The sequence below is a fragment of the Notothenia coriiceps genome, unplaced genomic scaffold (genome assembly GCF_000735185.1).
Source record: "Notothenia coriiceps isolate Sejong01 unplaced genomic scaffold, NC01 NC01_scaffold00001841, whole genome shotgun sequence".
NCBI classification, from domain to species: Eukaryota; Metazoa; Chordata; class Actinopteri; order Perciformes; family Nototheniidae; genus Notothenia; species Notothenia coriiceps.
The window spans coordinates 1-19,777 of NW_011334542.1; the positions used below are offsets into that span (position 1 = coordinate 1).

At 40.7% G+C, this 19,777-nt stretch overlaps 1 protein-coding gene across 1 annotated transcript in view; it reads right to left on the bottom strand.

Annotated features, from left to right (window-relative positions):
• Positions 1-1,198: 1,198 nt before the first annotated feature.
• The window catches only part of LOC104964065 (latrophilin-3-like), a gene marked incomplete at its 3' end in the record, with an annotated part of 57,793 nt that continues 39,214 nt past the window's right edge, over positions 1,199-19,777 (bottom strand). The window contains exons 7-14 of the mRNA XM_010792789.1: positions 19,427-19,612; positions 10,371-10,554; positions 6,511-6,560; positions 5,602-5,730; positions 4,926-5,019; positions 2,752-2,790; positions 2,013-2,030; positions 1,199-1,501 (exon numbers count right to left, since the gene is read on the bottom strand). Coding sequence (XP_010791091.1) covers positions 1,199-1,501; positions 2,013-2,030; positions 2,752-2,790; positions 4,926-5,019; positions 5,602-5,730; positions 6,511-6,560; positions 10,371-10,554; positions 19,427-19,612 — 1,003 coding nt within the window. The remainder of the gene's footprint in view (positions 1,502-2,012; positions 2,031-2,751; positions 2,791-4,925; positions 5,020-5,601; positions 5,731-6,510; positions 6,561-10,370; positions 10,555-19,426; positions 19,613-19,777) is intronic.

The window sequence follows — 19,777 nt, forward strand, 5'->3', positions numbered from 1 at the left end:
AGGGTAATGTTGTGAATCGAGTGGCCCATGGTGGTGGTGGGGTTATGGTATGGGCAGGCGTATGTTATGGACGACGAACACAGACCACTCGATTCACAACATTACCCTAACCCTAACCCTAACCCTAACCCTAACCCTAATCCTAACCCTCAAACCAGATACTGACGGGTTTTCGGACCCCCCCAGACCCCCCCAATAGAGTGGCCTTTTATTGTGGCCAGCCTAAGGCACACCTGTGCAATAATCATGCTGTCTAATCAGCATCTTGATATGCCACACCTGTGAGGTGGGATGGATTATCTCGGCAAAGGAGAAGTGCTCACTATCACAGATTTTTTCAGATTTGTGAACAATATTTGAGAGAAATGGTTATTTTGTGTATATAGAAAATGTTTTAGATCTTTGAGTTCATCTCATGAAAAATGGGAGCAAAAACAAAAGTGTTGCGTTTATATTTTTGTTCAGTGTACATACACCTATATATGCATAATATACACACATACATACATCCACATACACATATACATATACACAGTATGATGGTTTTAGCATTTGACAGTGGAGATGTATTAGTAAGCCAGCCAGAAAGTTGACTGGTTGTGTCTATAACCTTTTTATATTAACAACGGATTACATTTACCATGTGTATGTGTGAAAAAAGTTGCTTACACAAACCCACAGAAAATCTTCCCCTTGGCTTCACAAAGAATTTCAGCATCTTTAATTAATCGCATTGTTTTTGTTTCCCAGCCTGCAACTTTACTGTTTTGGTTCAGCTCAGCGCTCTCATCAGCCTTGTTTTCAGTAGCAGCAGGCAGCTGTTACCAAATCACTGCAGCTACCTGCCAGGAGCGTACGGCAGACAGGCAAATTTAGCAACTAGCTGAGGAACATATCGGAGCATTTGGAAGCTTAAGAGACTGACATAGCCTTTACGGGTTTATGAAGATCAGGTAAAAGAACGGATAATATTGGACTTGCCAGAACACAACTCTGTCTGGTAGATTGTTAAAAGGTGACTGTATGCTACCATGTTGAAAAGTGATAATAGGCCATGATAAAGCTCTTTGTAATAAGTTAGGCACAATAGTGTTCATGAACCAAAATAAGTTAAGTGCTTTACAATAGTGTCCCTGTCTAGAAAAAAACAATGTTTGTGACGATCTTAACCTGAAATAACTTAAATCAAACCAGTCACCTCCATTGGCCATGCTGCTGTTGACCAGCTTGTTCATCAGGTTGTGGTTGCGTTCGGTGGTCGCTCTCTCATGGTTGTTGAGGTAGGAGGGGATGTAATTGGAGGTCAGCTCCTTGAGGATCTTCTTCTCCAGGGTCGTCTCCTTATGATTGCCGTGGGTGCCGTAGCCGCCACTACGGTCCAAGATCTGGACGCAGTCGCTCAGGTACTCGCTGCTGGCCATGCTGTAGTTGTTGGCATGGTTACCATTAAGAGGGAGTGTATCCATTACACTGGAGTCTCTTGCGTTGTTCAGGATGCCCTCTGAGAAACAAATAAGGAATAATAACAGTCATAATTATTAGGAGTCCTGAATAAACCATCATAGAATATGCTGTGAATTGAGGATTAAAGGTACATATGTTAATTCCTTGGATACAAACATTTTTACTCAATTAATTAAAGGAACCTCAGAAGTTTGTTATTTTCTCACTACAGCCAGCACTATAGCAATACATTAAAAAGAGTTGGGGATTTAAACTAAAATGTGCACATTTGATTAACACTACATGTAATCAATAATAACGCTTGTTTGTTTTACTTCTATACATAAATTGCCTTCAAGAAAATAGCATTTCTGGGAAAGGAGTCCAAAACTGTGTGAGAAATCAAATCAGAAAACCGTATAACACAGATTGACTAATTATTCGGGCGAGGAAAGTAGCAAACAAAACTATAATTTGGGTGAAGATTGAACCAGAGAGTTTAAAAACCAAGGAAAGAGAGAAGAAACTCATATGTTACTGAAGAAGTTGAGTATTAATTTAGCCCATACTTGTGTCTCGGTACGGTGCTAATGGACAGCATGAGGGAGAAGAGAGAAAACAGAAAGACGTGAGTTCAAACATCGAGAGAAACAACTTTCAGGGGCAGAACATCTACAGTTGGACAGTAATTGGAGGCTTGATGGAAAACATCTTACAAAGAAACCATCTCTGATACTCAATATCAAAGTCTGTTTTCCTGGCTTTGTCGTTAACTGGCTGTTACCATATGGTTCATTATTTATTTAACACAGAGAAAACAGAAAAACACAACTTACATTTAAAACATAGTTTGAATACAGCAGACGTGCACTAAGACAAGCAATAAAAGTCACAACTGACACGTACAAAGTCAAGCACATGCTGTAGAAAATAGAAAATCAATACAAAAAGTATGAATATTTCATGGCTCCCAAGTAGGTTATAAAAGATACAGTGTAGTTTGCAACACATAGTGTGCATGTATAGCATACAACAAATCAGCATGTGAACTTGTTGACTTTTTACATAAATCATAGACAGAATTTCATCTCCACTTTTATGTGCTGGGAAAAGTGCCCAGTGCGGGTCCTTTGTGAAAGATTATTGCAGTGCGATTGATTGCCTCACTTGGGAGCCAGATCATGTGCATCACAAAGTGTATCACAGTAGCAAACGGCTTCAAATGAAATTACCATGCAACATCAATTAAAACATAGTAAAAAAATAACTTTGCATGTTGTATGTTTATAATAGAAACATCAAGCACACCTTGGGTGTTGTACATGCCCACGGCGGGGTTGTTATAGACTGCCGAGTCCCCCAGGAGAGTGTTATAAGGATGGTTAGTACCATGGGGACGAAGGAGAGCATTAGTTATAAGATGATTAGCCATGGCTCCTGGTACAGGCAGATAGAGAGAGAGAGAGGAAGAGCAACAGCCAAGTCAAGAGAGAAAAAGAGAGAAGCAATCGAGGGTAAAAAAGGGAAAGCGGAGAGAGAGGGAGGTTGAAGGAGAGCATGTAGACGGTACAGAGTGCAGGTAAGCGAGAAGGAAAAGGAGGAAGGGAGAGTAAGATGGAAAGTGAGTGTGTGGAAGAAGGAGGGAGAGAAGAGGACAAGTAAATCAAACAGGCAAATAGTTTGAGGGGAAAGCCAAGAAAAAGCTTGACAAGTAATTCTTGCAGCCACAGCATACAGGCTGAGGGAGGGGACACGAAGGAGAGACAAAGGGAGAGCATAGCTTGGAGAAGTCTGTGTTGCAGTTCAATACGCTAGAGCAGAGCAGCATGACTACAGGATAGTAAACGGAGGGGCCACAAACAAAGTGCATTTTCTTTCCTAGGTGGGAGATAAGCTGGAGGCGACAGTTCCTTTACATTCATTCTCATGGTCTATTTCCCTCTCTATCAAACATAGCCAAAAACATGGTAAGAGGGGAAGAAAAGGTTAACAGTTTATAATGCTAATAGGCACAATGTATGGTGTCTAGCCTAAATGAATCCAAATCAAATATTAGGTTACCATAGTTTATTTGATTATTTGTATAACTTTACTACTATTTCGAAAATAGTGGCTGGGCAGCAGCCTTAACTTGGCAGAAACAAAAGAGCTATATATATTAAGTTATAAACTATAAACCTTCAAAATAGGTTTTTAATCATAGAGGACAATATACATGAATCCTTACTGACATAATATAAATCAAGGTTCATACAAAGGGCTAGTTCGCACCCATTGTCTTAACGACTAAAAAGAAACAAAAGTAATAATATATTTGACATCAATATGTCTGCCAACTTCAAGGTTAAAAAGAACACATTCCTTTTCCATTATCCTTTCTCCTGATTTCAACAAGTCAATCTCTAGCTATCAGAATATCCAATTTAATCCTCCCATTCCTTATTCACTAAGCCTCAGTACATAGTCATTTGAAATCTACTTGCTAAGTAGCTCTCTGCACCATACTTTAAAGTGTGAGCGAAGGAGGGGGGCGGGGGTGTCTTAAGCCCTGCCTCGCTAAGTGTGTGATAATTCAGGCGCTGACACACACCGTGTCTGCTTTAGCATCAATCTGTCATGCTAACAGCTTATTAGTGGCCCGAAGGAAGCGAGGGCCACACCTCAACTTAGAGACTAACAAATGGCAGTGTATGTGTGTACGTCCCAAGAGTGTGTATCAAAAATGTCTAGCCATTTGTGTGTCAATGTCCTCATTACCCTAGCCCTCAGACATAGAATCCATTCTCACAGTGACTTTCTCGGGAGGGACAGGAAAGACAGCTACCAATACAGTGGAAATCCAGCAAACTATCCTAATTAACATTTAAAAGCTTAGACACAGCAGCCTTCATATAATGAGATAAACTTGTATTACACTTTAAAACTTTGCTCTACTTTACCGAACATTCAAAGTAATGTCTCACAGTACATTTTAGAATCAGTAGATTCGCCTGAAGTGACACACTACTACATTCTGGTTATAATCAAGCATTAATTTAATGCAACTCTGCATAACGTACAGTACATTAATAAAGGAACCACTGGTGTTCAGCTCTAGACTTCCACACATACTTTAACTTAAAGGATTTATCCCCCACAAATGATTCAAAAATAGACTGTCCTCAGACAAAAAAGTATAGAAGCTTCTGTAGAACAGTAAACTCTGTAAATCTAAAATGGGACAACAGACTGGTTGATGTTCCAGTTTTGACAACAGTCTACTCCCAACTCTCCCTCCTGTAAAGTCATCCTTTGAAGTAGCAAAAAAAAAGTAGCAAGTGATATTTACACTCTATTCAGCTAATCTACCTCTCTACAAGAAAGAAGTTTGGACTCCTACCTCTTTACTAAATGACAGCATATGCTGCCAGAGCCTCCCGCTATTAATAAAATAGATATGGTGACAATGATGAGGATGCAAATGCTAGGTATCCCGTGGTTACCTCTGTTGAGCGTGGCGGAGCTGTTGATGTCTCCAGTGATGAAGGAAGACTCCTGTTTCCTCACAGTGTCATTCCACATCCGCCTGATACGACTCTATACACAGGAGAAAGGAGCGCAAAAGAAGAGGGAGAGAGGAAAAGGAGGTGGAGAAGGTATGGATAAAGACACATAGGAGTAGCAATAATGAAAGGGAGAAGGAGTAAAAGGAAGGAAGAGGACGGAAGACGTAACAACAAAAGATGGAAACAAATGTGGTAAGAGAAAAGTGATATAAGGAGGAATGGTGTGCAAAAAGAGGGAAAATTAGTGCAGGAGAGGCAATAAAGGAAAAAGCAAAGTTGCGGCCAGCAAGAGGGAAAACAGGTGGGGAGAAATAATCACCCGTCAATTATATTTATTCTCATTTACCTTTGTGTCAGCATCAACATTCAAAAGGTGTCAGGGTTTGGGCTATCTCACTTTCCACATTGTTATAGTATTCTAACTTAATCACAATTTCAGAAGGTTCCCATTAAAAAGTGTTTTTGTTTAAATTGCCTATAATAAAAATTGAGACTGTGCCGAATGTAGTTGTGGAAGTGATCAGCGATAACCCTAAACCCTCATGGCGTGCTCCTGCCTCACCTGAGAGTCTGCTGTGCTGTATCGTCCAGGTGTGCAGGCAGGTAAGCTCACCTGTGAGCCTGTGGAGTAGCGGCCGGGGGTCCTTGAGGTGGTGGTCTTGCTGGAGGAGGAGATTGACGTCTCCACGCTCTTGCCGCTGCAGCAGTGAGTGCGCAGACATTTGCCGTACTCTTTTCGTACCTGGGCAGGGGGAGGCAGAGTGAGTTACACACTGACATACTATGCACATACATTACTTAACATAGAAAGCACCTATGGAGGAGGAATTGACCGATGTCCCACTTAACTGGCGTATATTGAAGCATATTTTCAAGATGACACACCAGGAAAGAAACAGACGCTTAACTTGATGTAGTGTCCCTGTTAACTTCTTGTACTCAAATTCCTTGTGCAAACACTTACTCCATACAAATTTAGACATTAACAGATTAACTTCATAAACTTTCCCCCTCATAAACATCCACCCAAAATGTTAACACTGCCACTTTTGAAATGGACATATTCCTGAGGGAGATATATGATGCACTTGCACACACAGAACATCTGCATTTAGATCCCAATCAAGTTAGAACAAATAAGATTGTAATTGCTTTTTAACAAGCTTGTTGGACTGGCAGACGTGTATTGCCACATGCTCTGTTTGAACAGCTGTGTGGTGAGCTGCCCTATGCATCTTGGGAGAAACCATGTTGGGTCGCAGCCAAAGAAAACCTCAGCACTGTTCTGAGGACATCTCTCAGGATACCTGATCCCATGGCCTTCCACATACTTAAGTAAATTGCACACACACACACACACACACACACACACACACACACACACACACACACACACACACACACACACACACACACACACACACACACACACGGACACACACACACCCTTATGTCAAGTCACAGCATAGTACGATACATCAGGTTTGTTTGGCAGCCTCTTGTAATAACCATGTTTTCTCACTAAGTGCTTCACAGCAGAACACGAGCATGAATCCTGAATCCTCGCTTCGTCTAAACAAAGAAAAGGAAAAAAAAGCTGGCAAAATGAAACATCTTCAATTTTCATACTAAAAAAGGCAACAATGTCTCCAGGCAACTGGTCCAACACATCGTGGTGGATAATCCAACCTCTCTGTTGTATTGTGGGAAACTAATTTCACCATCGAGGTTCGTTAGCGCATTCCTGATTACGGACGTGTAATGTATTAGATAAAGTTTCTAATTAAGGACTAATTATACCTTTGCTGTATACCTCTATCTCATGCTTCTGAGTGATTTGGTGATTAAGACACTGCTTTCATGGTGAAAACAGCTCCTTGATCAAATAAACAACACAAGGACGTGCTGGGATGGGAAAGAGAGCGCAGGAGGCGGTGGAGTGGGAGAAGAGGGTGAAATGAAAAGAAAGTTGATGAGGTCAGAGTGAAGTGCTGGAGTAGCTAACAAGGAAAGAGGGTAGTTAGAGAAAGCACGATACATGGGGTATGAGCAGAGACATTTAGAGGAGAGATAGGAGGAAGGAAGTCTATGTTCTCTCACAGAGAACAATAGATAGGGCACAAAGGCAAGAGATGGTGCTGAGGATGGGAGGGAGGAAATGGAGGCAGAGTGAGACAGGCAGACATAAACACAGACACTGATATGCAAATATGGCAGAAAGAAATAGAAACACTGGTTAAGTGTCTCTTATTGCACACGAGCCAGACTAAACATTCAAGCTATGTACACACACACATAAATTAGCACACACACCCCACACTGAAGCGCACATACAAACACGCGCATCCACACCCACACACAACGGCGGGATATCAAAGCACGCTGAGTCTAATCTAATTAAAGCTTGCTTGTAATGACAATCCTCCTCCTAAGATACACACTTGTTCATTATCGTTATCACACGCGCACGCTGTGTTATCCTTTCAAATCACTGTTTTGGTTCTAATAATAATACAATTTATTCAGACGCCTAATACTGCGCCTCATAGTCACACAAATATTCTAACACAATAACATCACCTACTGTAGCTGCAGGGGCTTCTTTAAAATGTGTCATTCAAATAATTTATTCCTGTCGCTCACTCTCCTTTGAAAGACTTGTTAAAGAAACTAAACACGGGGGGCTTAAAAGTGCAATGAGGAGAGTAAAGAGGGAGGAACCGGAGAGAGAGAAAAGTGAGGATGAGAGAAAAGAAAGAGATGAGAGGCGGTTATGAATAAAAGGGAGAGATAATCATGGTGGATCTGCCCACTGGATTAGCTGGGAGGGAAGATTAACGGCACAAAAAGGAGAGGAATGCAGAGACCAAATTTCCCACAAAAAAGATGATTTCCTGCTTTAACTTCTTCAGAGATCTGGTAGCCTACATCTCAATTACTGTTTATGTAACCATATGTGCGTTCAGGAGAGCAAAAGAAATTGGAGGAGTTACAAGTCTGAAATTATATAAAGTAAAAAATGTGTAGGATGGCAATGGTTGGGATTGTTTCAGAGAGAGCAAGTGTCATGTTGAAAGCAATGATTTTGTAGAATTTCTCTCTGCTTTCTGTCTCCGGCAAGTGAAATAAATGCTCTAATGATATCCCCGTGTTGTGTGACTTAAATAGATTTGATTTCATTGCTTACTGATGCGAAAGTGAGCAAAGAAAAGCCTTAGAGCATCATTTGACATTCCACCACAATCATCACCCTCAAGCATGCACTCATCCACTCTTCTTCTTTACTCATCATCCCCAGCTCCTCCTTCATGACTTTTCATCTCGTCCTGGGTCATATACAAGCCCAGTGAATCCTAGTGATGGGGGGAATAATTGTAGGAGCTTTTGAAATATCAAATCAAAAAGGAAATAAACAGGAAGATAATCAAGGGAAACACAAGCGGGGGCATCTCGCTGGTTGGCAGATAAAAAGATGGCTCAGAGATATATCATCAACCAAAGGCTTGAAAAGCAAAGAGGGCTTTTGTTCTTCAGTATTTCTGCCTTATTCTATGGCCCAGTGATGAGAGGATTAGTGAGAGAGGCTGAGGAGGGATGGAAGGAGGGGGGAAAGAGAGGAGAGGAGAGCGATGTGCACAACCCCATAATAACTAGCTTTGTTCTGCTTTGTCAATTCTGCCTAAAAGTGAAGAAAATACGGGAAACATAAATAAATAAGTGTTATTGTCTTTGGAAAACAATTCATCCCTGCCTTAGATCCCTAAAGACAGTTTTTCCTCTGCATTTTGCTAGATGAGCATGGGTCTCTGTGGATGTGACCCTTCAATACCTCTGAAAGGATAACCTGGACCTTTTTAACACGCCTGCTATACATAATAAAACAGGCTCTACATAATAGGGGCGCATAAAGCTGTAAATTAAGTATATTGTACACATTGTTAGAAGAAATGTTAGCAACATGTATAATTCATAGTTAATAATCTTTGGAAAATACAATCAGAGATATCATTTTTCCCTTATGTTTTTTGCCTCGCTATGTTTATGGAGGTTGACAGGTATAAGGTAGTCATTTGAACATAATGCTTTTTGGAATAGTCATTTGTTCGGTAGCCTACTATTGTAACTCAAGGACATGAGTTTACAAATTATTGTTTCAAGTCCAATCACGGAATGACCATCATTTAAGGAGGAGATTTGATTATTTAATTAGTAAAAGTGTTGTGAAATTAGACTCCCTCCAATTTGGTTATATTATGTTTTTTCCGGACTCAAAATTAGATACTTCTGTTTAACAGTTGTATTCTGATTCGAGACTGGGATACATGAAATTCAACAGGGTTTTCTGTTTGTTGTGTTTACTCATGCACACAAATTATTCATTTGTAAGAGTGGTTAATTGAGTATCAAATCAAATCAAATCAAGTTTTATTTATATAGCACATTTAAAAGCGATTTTTGGTCGAGCCAAAGTTCTGTACATGTAATAAAAACACATTACTACAATCACAATAATAATAACAGAAATATAAAAAACACAGGGAAATGTCAGGAGTAAAACACAGAAATACCAGGAAATGTTTTACACTGAGGAGTCAGTCTGAAATTATTCTTGAAAGAAAATGTATCTTAACTAAAAACCTACATAGTATGAACACATCATGTTGTATACAGTATTATAATGATGTTTATTATATTTGAAAAGCAGGATTTTTACAAAGGTATCGTTGCTGGCAATCCAAGATGTTTAATGCCACCTCTACTACCCTTTATGTAATTTTAAATGAAATACTCTTTGTCATGTATTGCTGTAACCAATACCAATGTATTATGCAGCCAGTCAGTAACTCTCTTAACAGTCAAAGAGGAGAAACAATAGCATTATTCTGCCCTACAAAAGATAACAATAACCTTTTTTTGTTTACGCTGTGTGAAGCTAGATTGTACAGTATACTTTGTTTCAGGTTTGTCTTATAAAACATAGATCTGAGGCGACGGGTTTTAAAAATGCCTTCATATTCTTAGATCTTTAGCAGCCACCTGGTTTACGTTATGATAAGATATAAGAAGGAAATGTGTGAAATCTAAGAATTACATTTTTGCCTAAATTTGAGCATGTTGCACAAATGATTTCCTTTAGGACTTTGTACTTAGGTCAAATTCAACAAGATGTAAGATGCTTTTGTTCTAGCCTAGCCATAAATTCAACATTTGAGACACGCCTGCTGCAGCCACACAGTCTTCAACACTTGGTGACTGTGAAGCTTCACCAGTGCAAATGGAGGTTAAGTGCTTTGCTCCAGGGCATCTCAGCAGGCTCTGTGACAGTTGCAGGGTCCAACTGAGTTTTGAAGATAGGGAGGGACAAAAAAAAAATGTACTCACGGATGTTGTCTGTGGTCTCCTGCACAGTGTCGGTCTTGAGGAGGTTGTCGGCTAACATAAAAGCTCCCGTCTCCACAGTGTCGAGGAGCAGAGTGGCTGAGTGCAGCTGTCCGCTGGTGGGCAGTTCTCTCCAGGCCGCCTGGGCTCGTGGCTGCAGCAAATTATTCACCGTCTCCACCATAGCCTAGGACAGCAGCAGAATCACGGAGGTCACAAGGAGGAAGATAATGCTAACACTTTCAGTCACTGAAGCTAATTATGGCAAATCAATCATAGTAAAAAAGTGTATGCTTCCCCACTGAAGACAGCAGTCAGTGTGATGCAACATTGAGAATGCAGTGGAATTTCATTTATCATGGTGATAAATCATGACACGCAAAAATAAGATGTAAGCGATGCAAATGTGGCATTCCCATGCAGACGTAACAAAGGCAAAACACAGCTGTTAAATGAAAAATAAATGTCTAAAGTTATGGTCTGCACTTTATAATGTTCATTACCACCTTCTTATTCTTCTATCTTTATAAAAAGAATGTTTTGATTGAAAATCATTCACAGATGTCCTCAAAATCAAGCTACGCTAATTAGCTGATTGCAATCACCATGTGTCTACACCCCCAAACCTGGCTAATTTCTCTCTCTCTCTCTCTCTCTCTCTCCCCCGCCTTCTCCTCTCTTTTTAAGACTAAGCAACAGTCTTATCTTTGAGTTTGAAAACTTGTGCTTGAAGGGCTGAGAAAAGATTAACGTTTTATCAGATAATGTCTGCTGGGTCATATCCAGCCGCGCTGAACGGTTTTGAATCCAAAAATATTACCAAAAAGAGAAGAGTTGGCTCACATAGATGAGTCGCTCTCCAGGAAACAATACTTATTTTGTCTCCAACACACATTCCTTTCTGCTCTTAAGAATTCGACAACTCATTTTCAGACATGAACACCCCACATATACACACAGGCACACAGAGTCACATCCTATGGTCACATCCTAAAAGACCCTGGGAGAGATAAAGAAACGGAGAGAAAATAGAGCTGGTGGGAGAGAAGAAGAAGGGGAGAGCCATGGGAGAGCGATAAAACAGTCCAGTGAGTCCATTGTGACAGGCGTCCGCTGGGAACAAGAGAGGCGGAAAAGCGAATACAGGTGCTATCAAACACACACATCTCACAGTCCCGTCTGTCTCTTTATTTTCTCTTTCGCAGACTGTAAACCACCATTCTGCAAACGCACTCCCATCCCTCACTTATCACTCATGTTTTCAATGCTTCTCTCTCTTAAGGAGGGTGGATGGGAAAATGGAAAAGGGGACGCAGGTGCCATTATATAAGCAAAGGGGGTGTCCAGTGGGGAATTGCAAGGCCAGAGAGGAAGAGTGAAAGACATCAGTTTATTGGCATTCACGCATCAACCATCTGACGTCCTTCCTTCTCTTCTCACTCAGTGTTAAGGCAAAGAGGGAGGAAAGAAGGCTGCAACAGCAATTGTCTTTGTCTGCAGTATGTAGAGAAGGAGTAGTAAGTAGAGAAACACAGCAGGTAATGACTCATTCCAGTGTTGATAGCATGTGCTACAAAATGTGCACTTGTCCTCTGGAATTAGAGCTAATCCTACCTGTTTATTTTGGGGGTGTGATATCCAAATGTAGATACAGTGTAGCACACACAAGAAATGGGTGCTTAGCCAACAAGGTAATATGATAATATTATGTCCTCTTTTAGCGCTAGCAGTTAATTAGGATGCATATTGGATGAGTTTGGGAGGGCAACATGTAAACAAAAACTAATTAATCCACTGCTTCAGTAAACCAGCAAAATAAGCAGGAGTGGATATGAAGCACACCCTTGCATACGTATACACCGGCAAATCTGTTTCTGCCTCAGTCATTTAGCTGAGTGTGACGGAAGACTACAAGCTTCAATACGCGTTTCTAATAAATTGTGGTTTATGGGAAATGTAATATTAGGCAAATTATTTAAGCCATTTTCCAGGCAAAACTATTTTTTCTGTTTTTTTAATATTCTCTGAAATGTTCTTGACAAGAAAGTAATCGTTTAATCTGGCAAATACTAATAAATGTTGATAATCAAAATAATTATACATTTGATAATACATTTTCATTTGTAACAATTCCAAACATTTGCCATTTCTACACGCTCTTTTTAATGTGGTTGGGTTTTTCAATATTGATCAGATAAAACATGGATTTTCTAGTCTACTAGTTTCTGTTATTTTATATGCAAAACAACATATTAATTCATGATTAAAATAATAATTAGTTGAAGCCCTGAAACAAGCCAACAATTTATTTAGATTATCTGAACGAGGTTAGGTCTGGGCGCAGCTGTTTGTGAACAGTGGGCTAAAGGAAAAAAAACGAATAAACAAAAACAAAAACAAGACATTGTGTCTCCCTTAATTAATGCCCCCCCCTGCCGGCCAGTCCGCTAAGTGACCCAAATCAACAGACACGCACACAGGTGCTACACAGGTGCATGCTGGGTCTGGCTAGCATGCTAAATGCTAAAATGCTTGCTGGCCCTTTCAGCAAGTATTTTTACATTTTGTCCGGAACTTTTACATCTAGTGAGTTGTGTTAAGGCTTTTTGTTGTTTTTTATTGATACATTTCCTGAGCCTCATCCAGCTCAACATGTTTGAAAGCTTTGAGGCGCACGGTGTGACAGAGAGGCTAAAGTGGACTGGATATAATTTAACATAGCCTGGTGTAGTATGTTTGAGAATAAACGAGCGAGAGAAGTGATACCTGGAGAAAAAGAAGTGGGACTTTGCGGTTCAAAAGACTCAAAGAATGACTTTCCAACATCTGATACATATCCCCAATTACCCATAAGTGAATGTGTTTCAGTATGAATTGACGCTGTTTGGCATCACAACGCTGTTATGAAAGTTTCTCTGGTATAAAATGGGTGATGTTAGCATAGCAACCAAAGATAAACTGATTATCTTGACTACTTGTTGTTGCTATCCTATTATAAACCGTTTTCTACAGGCATATTTTACCGGCGTATTCTTCATTATGATTCTACTTGTGATAGTCGGACATGGCAACCTGTGCAGCCCATGTATTGATTCCATCCGATAGCTGCTATAATACAAAACAAAACGTCTGCCTGCTCTCCACAATGATCAATGACAGCGACCAGCAATAACGGATGGTCAAAGTAAAGGTACAAATAAACAGAATCACACGAAGCTTGGTTAGTGTTGCCTGACTTTATAAAGTGTGTTTTTTTGTATAAGTGTGCTCAGTGCTACTGCTTGTTACAACTTGTATTTGTACTCGCCATAAACTGTTAGCTCGGGTTAATCTCGCCTCCCTCCAACGTAAGCGTGACGTATGCGGTTCTTGCTTCTAGGCCGACAATTTTTTGGTGCTTGGTAAGCACCAGTTTTCGGTGCTTAGGGCCGGCTCCACTGCGGTGTGAACAGGAAAAAATGGTGCTTATCAGGCTCTAGCTCCGAACCGGCCCTAGAACAGTGTTGGTGTGAAAGGGGCATCTGATGGTTGTATTTCTCCCGAGACCGTCATGGAAGCTGCGTGTGCGTGCTTATGCGTGTGTGAAGTGCGCTATGCGTTATAACCGTCAAGCTCTCTAATAATGTGTTTGTGGCTGCAGCCGCTGTGCTGTTTATATTGTTTAAATACATCTCTCTGTTGTCTGCCTTGGTTATGTTTTATTCTGCCTTTGATTCTATAAGGAGTGTTGGGTTATTTGATTTCTGTAGCCAGCTTTTTGCACCCGCTGCGATATCTTAAATCGTTTTATTTATTGTCATTTTTGTGTTTTGTTCTCTTTCCCGCTTATAGCCCTAATCGATAGTTCAGTTTGACATACAGGTTGTTGAATGTTCTCTACAGAAAGTGAACGTGTTTTATGTTATGGATATAAGAGCTCTGTAAGGATGTTAAGGCTATACTCCACATTGTCATGTTAATGCACTTTATGGTAGAACCATAATATAATTTAATAGGTTTACATAAAACATTATCATATAGATATTCATTTCTCTCCCCTTATCCTATTTAAAACTTGAATATAGAAATTGTTGCACAGTACATTGTTATTGACCTACTTCTTACTTTTTCTCAGTACAGTTTAAGTCAGCTATTCAACCGGTAACTTTTGGGTAACACTTGTTTATTCAGTTAATTTATTTCAAGAAACATAACATTCACTTGAGACAAACAATAATACCCATATTGGCCTACGTTTTCCTCCCCCTACAAAAAACATTTAACCCTGCATGAAAAATGTGAGCAAACACTTTATTTAGTAATCCTTTTACAATTTGCCATTTTCCTCCTAATAGCTTTCTCAAAAGGAGACTTGTTTAAAACCTGAATGATTTCCGACTGCTTGTGTTTCTTGCACTGTTGGATGTCCTAATATTGTAATGTACCCAAATCCCTGCAATTAACTTGATGAGTGCAATTATTAATGAAATTATTGCCAAAACCACAAACATAGTAGTTAGATAAAACCCGCTTTTCCTGTCAACTGCCTGAATTGTGGAAGTAATGCTTTCTTTGTTGTTCTAATGCAGTTTGTGCTTGAACGAGGCCATATGCAGTGACATATAAATGCCATACACTGTTGCCATGCATTGTTAAGTGTCCGGGATGAAAGTGTGCTTTTATGTGTGATGGCATTAAAATGTGTGTGTTGGAGGGTGTGCACAAGGGGCTGGGAGAAGCATTGCAGTGCATCATTCTGCTCCACTTGCTGTACAGTATCAGTGGAGGCAACAGAGAGAGAGATAGACGAGGGCGGGGGGGTGCTCTGGAGGCAGATATGACAGCAGAAGCACTGCTTTCCATTCACTCACGATCTTAGTGCTAGTCCCAAACACTCTCACTTTGATGTGTTCCAGATAACCCCCCTTTTCTACTCTCATTAAACTTTTCATTGCTTTTTATTGAACTTTTGATTACCTTGCATTTTCAATTTCATATAATTTTTTCATTGAAATTTAATTCGCTGGCGCTGCGATTGGATCTTTCGAGCAGAGGGATAGGTAAGGAGAAGAAAGGGTGCGATTTCCTTGAGGTCCAGACATCTCCACATCAGAAACTCAAAGATGTAATCAACTTGTTTGCGTGTGTGTGTGTGTTTCTATGTGCGTGTGCCTGTAAGCTCTAGTGCCGTTGGTGACATTTCTATCTGCAGAAGTATGAGGACTTGAGGGCTAAAATGGAGACAGGTTTTTTTTTTTAGAGGTCCTCAAAGAGGGGAGAGACTCTGCAGAGACAGATAAGAGTGTAGTTGGTGTACATGTGTGTGTCTATGTATAACAGGGTAGACACGCGCATGAGTGTACGCGTACCCACGGCATGCAAACACACACTCACATGGCAGTAAATGGGGCAGAAGTGAAATGCTTTGAAGCGTTGGGGTAATCCAGCGTAAACAGCAGCGGCAAGACAGACTAGAGCTGGGCTGTTCTACTACTCCCAGCTACAGAAGGGGAGTATGGGCACTTGAGCATGTGTACAGTATGTGTACACACGTGCACAGTAAAGACAAACCTCACAAAATGGCAGAGTTAGAATTAAAAAAGTAAGAAAGGGGTGAGAGAAGAGGAAAGAAAGAATGGATTGTTTTCCTCTTTTATTCGCTTGGCTGAGCTGCGAGAAAGAGCATGTTTTGAAAATGTTTTCATCAGAGAAGCTGGCTTATCTGTCAGTTGTTGTTGGAGTTTGTCTTCCCTGACAGGATGAGTTTGCAGCTAAATCAGGCTTTAAATTTGCAGCATGTCATGTTCTGATCCGCCATCCATAAATAGAGGGCAAATTAGACATTGTCATTGAGCATCACTGTCTCCTCACTGCCCCCTTTATTGTTTTTCTTTCTCTCGCATTCCATTTTTTGTTTCTTTGACTCTCCTCTTTCTGTTTAATTTCTCCCCCTCCCCCCTAGTTTACCCCCTTCTCTGTTTCTCAGTCTACCTTGCAGACTTTACCTCCCTCCATCAATCCACCCTACAGCATGAAAGCCTCTCCACACCACCAACTTCATCATGAATAAATTGCCAATTTAGTATACATGAAACGAGTCCCCAGTTCCCCAAACTAAGTGAGAGAGGAGGAGAGATGAAGTGTGAGAGGGAAAGAGAAGGAGAGAGAGACAGAAGAAAAAAAAGAATTCAATTATTTTTCGTCTCTATTAAGAACCCAAACCTCCTGCCCACTCTCCTCACTTGGCAATTAGTGCTGTAGATAATTAACGAGGAGAGGGCAGCACCACACCACATCCCTAATCACGCACATTTCTATCTGGCAGAGTAAGGGACTGTTGGTATAATTTTGCTTCACATTACTAAGGCTAATTATATAATCGATCACTCCCAGCCTCCTGCCGTATCAAAGGTGTATGGTGAAACGTTTTGATTTTGACCTGTAACTCGAAAGCAGACACTCCTTGAGATTCAGCATGTATTGGTTTAAGGAGGGGCGCATCAACATTTCTTACTGTCTTGATATGACGGGATGAGATCATTGTTGAAAATAAATAAATATTTGTAGCGTTTGTGTGTGTGTGTGTGTGTGTGTGTTTGTGTGTGTGTGTGTGTGTGTCAGTTTGCATAGTCCTAAGCCATGTTCTATGATGTGACATTGCTGACTGGTGCTGACGTTAAGACTTTTCAGGGGAGAGTGGAGGAAAAAGCCTGCATCAGGAGAAAAAGAGCTAGCCCATCAAGGGTGTGTGTGTGTGTCGGAGGATGCAGGGAGTGAAAAAGAGAGACTCTGCAGTCTATCTACAGTGCATGGTTGGGGAAGGTGGGGTCTTTTGATGATCTGAATAGTGATTTTAGCTGACCAGAAACATGCCTAAATGATGTTGGCTTTTCCGTTCACGGTGTTAGCCCGCGGCGTCAACACGAACAAACATCAATGCAAGCAGACCAACAAGGATGCAAATAAATGAACAATGAGCCACAAACAAAAGCCGGTATTATTTTTTTAAGGCACTGAAGGCTGTGACCAAGCAATATGCAACAGAGTATCTATCACACTCCATTCTCTCTCTCTGATACAGCAGCAGAGAGGGCATTTCAGTGAATGGAGATGGATAGCGAGTCATTTGGTTTCAGGCAGCCCTGTTTACAATTCTGCAGACAAAACCGCACAATAGATGAGCTATTATTGATATTGATCATGGCCTCTTATCAGTGCCATTGATTCTGATAAAAAGTGAAATTGAAAACAACAGAATGCAAACCCTTTGAGGAGACCCAAACTTTTGTTAGCAGTGACCCCGATGCACGCTGTGGTCTCGAGCCGTTTAATGGCAGACCTCCTCAAAGGGTTGGGATGCAAATTATTCAATCAACTGCAGCAGCATGGAATTAACATTCCACGTCGAGCGCTGCAATGTGTAATCACACACAAGCTGAAATTGCGAATTACATGCCGAGTATAAAGAATGAAAACAAAACATGTGGGTCATATGGTGTGGTAAAGTAATCAACAATACCAGGAAGCTGAAATACCTGTGTGAAAACCCTGCAGGACCTTTCTCTCTTCTGAAGCTGCAAATTCAAACAATTTACCTGTTAGCGATATAACACCTCTCAGAAACACACACACACACACACACACACACACACACACACACACACACACACACACACACACACACACACACACACACACACACACACACACACACACACACACACACACTCACACACTTGGGTGAATACAGGCAGTGACACCAACTTCATTTAACATTGCACATAATTACTGATATTGTAATTCTCCTCTCTCGCCCCTTATTTTCATTCATTATCCCATGACCATCTTTCTACTATTCCTTTCCTTCTTCCAGATCTTTTTTTATCATTTTATTTTTCCTCTGCTCCCTTTTCCCCTCATTCTCTGCATCTACTGTCAAGTTAATTGATGGCATTAATTACTACGCCACTCGTTCTTGATCGGTCATATTCGATTTCCTAACACAAATTTGCATAATAAGCTGACACATTACTCAATTAGGTATATATAATTGGGCTATTATTGAAAACAAGAGGAATGCTTTTCCTCTTTTATGGAGGACTTTTTTCTACAAGTTCAACCTTTTAACAAGCCATTTGGTCAACAGCAAAGGCAGATTAATCGTTTCACTTACACATGCTCTGGTATGTATTCACTCGACACGTGTTACTGAATAACTTAGAGGGAGCAGAGGAACTGTTTAGTGAAGCCACTGAGCCATAGATGAGAAAAAAACAAATAAGTGATTCTATAAGAGGTGGCAGCATCTGTCAATCTGGCTCCTAAACCCCGCCTATCACTGTTAACCTCAGCAGACGATCAAGAAACAGTCCGCCATCCAGTCAGTTAGTCAATTAGCCAGCCGGGCCAGCCATTCCCCAATGATTTATCTCACTGTAATTGATTGCCTACATGAAACAAAGTACAGAACACAATTCTTTCCTCGTCGACCAGAGATGTAAAAGTCATCTTTTGCATACTCAGGATTGAGTTTCCATTAATGTAATCCAGAAGTAAGCACTCAAGCCCGCTAGTCGACAGTATCTTCATAGCCATAGCTCAAAGGTCTGAAGTTCTTTAAACAATGAGCTATGAAATAAAGTGTGTCCCAAGCCTGTTTTTATCTAAAGTACTGTATGTTTTAATAAGAATATCTCCCAGGGCAAAACAGAGGTTTATTAAATTTCATTCTCTATCTGAGTTGCCAAATACTATAAGTTGCCTTCTATTACCTATAATGTTGAGCAAAACGTGTTATTAAGACCCCTAGAAGAGGATAAAATAATCTCTAAAAGCAGCTATTATTATCTGGAAATGTACATTTCAAACCCCTGAAGATTGATATAAGACAATACCACTAACCACTGACGCTATTTATCTAGGTTTTTGTTCCCTTTTCTGTCCTTCATCCCTCATTCACTTGGTATTCTTTCCTTAACCCTGCATTCTTCTCCATATCAGTGTCTGCAAGAAAATCATTCATCTCACTCAACCCTTCACAATACATTAACCTTCAAACGGAGGGTTTCTTGGAGCAGTACCTTGGTGAGGCTGCGGGCTGCGCTGTCCTTGCCCCCGGGGGTGAGGTTCCTGAGCTGTACGTCCAGCAGCTCCACCAGTTGGGCCATGGCCCGCACGGTGGATGGCACATCGCCAGGACGCAGAAGACCTTTGGTCTGCTCTGCCAGCTCTCTGGCCACGATTGCTGCTGTCTCGCCGGAACGGAGCTGTGAGCCAAACATTGTGATGGGGCGGGGAGTGGAGAAAAGTCAAAGATTTCGACAGATGGATGAAAGTAAAAAAGAAAAGAAAAGTAAGTCAGATGAGGTGAGAAGGGAAGGGAAAGATGGGAGCAAAGTTAGTGAGAGTGTGAAGAGGAGGAAGGTGTACCA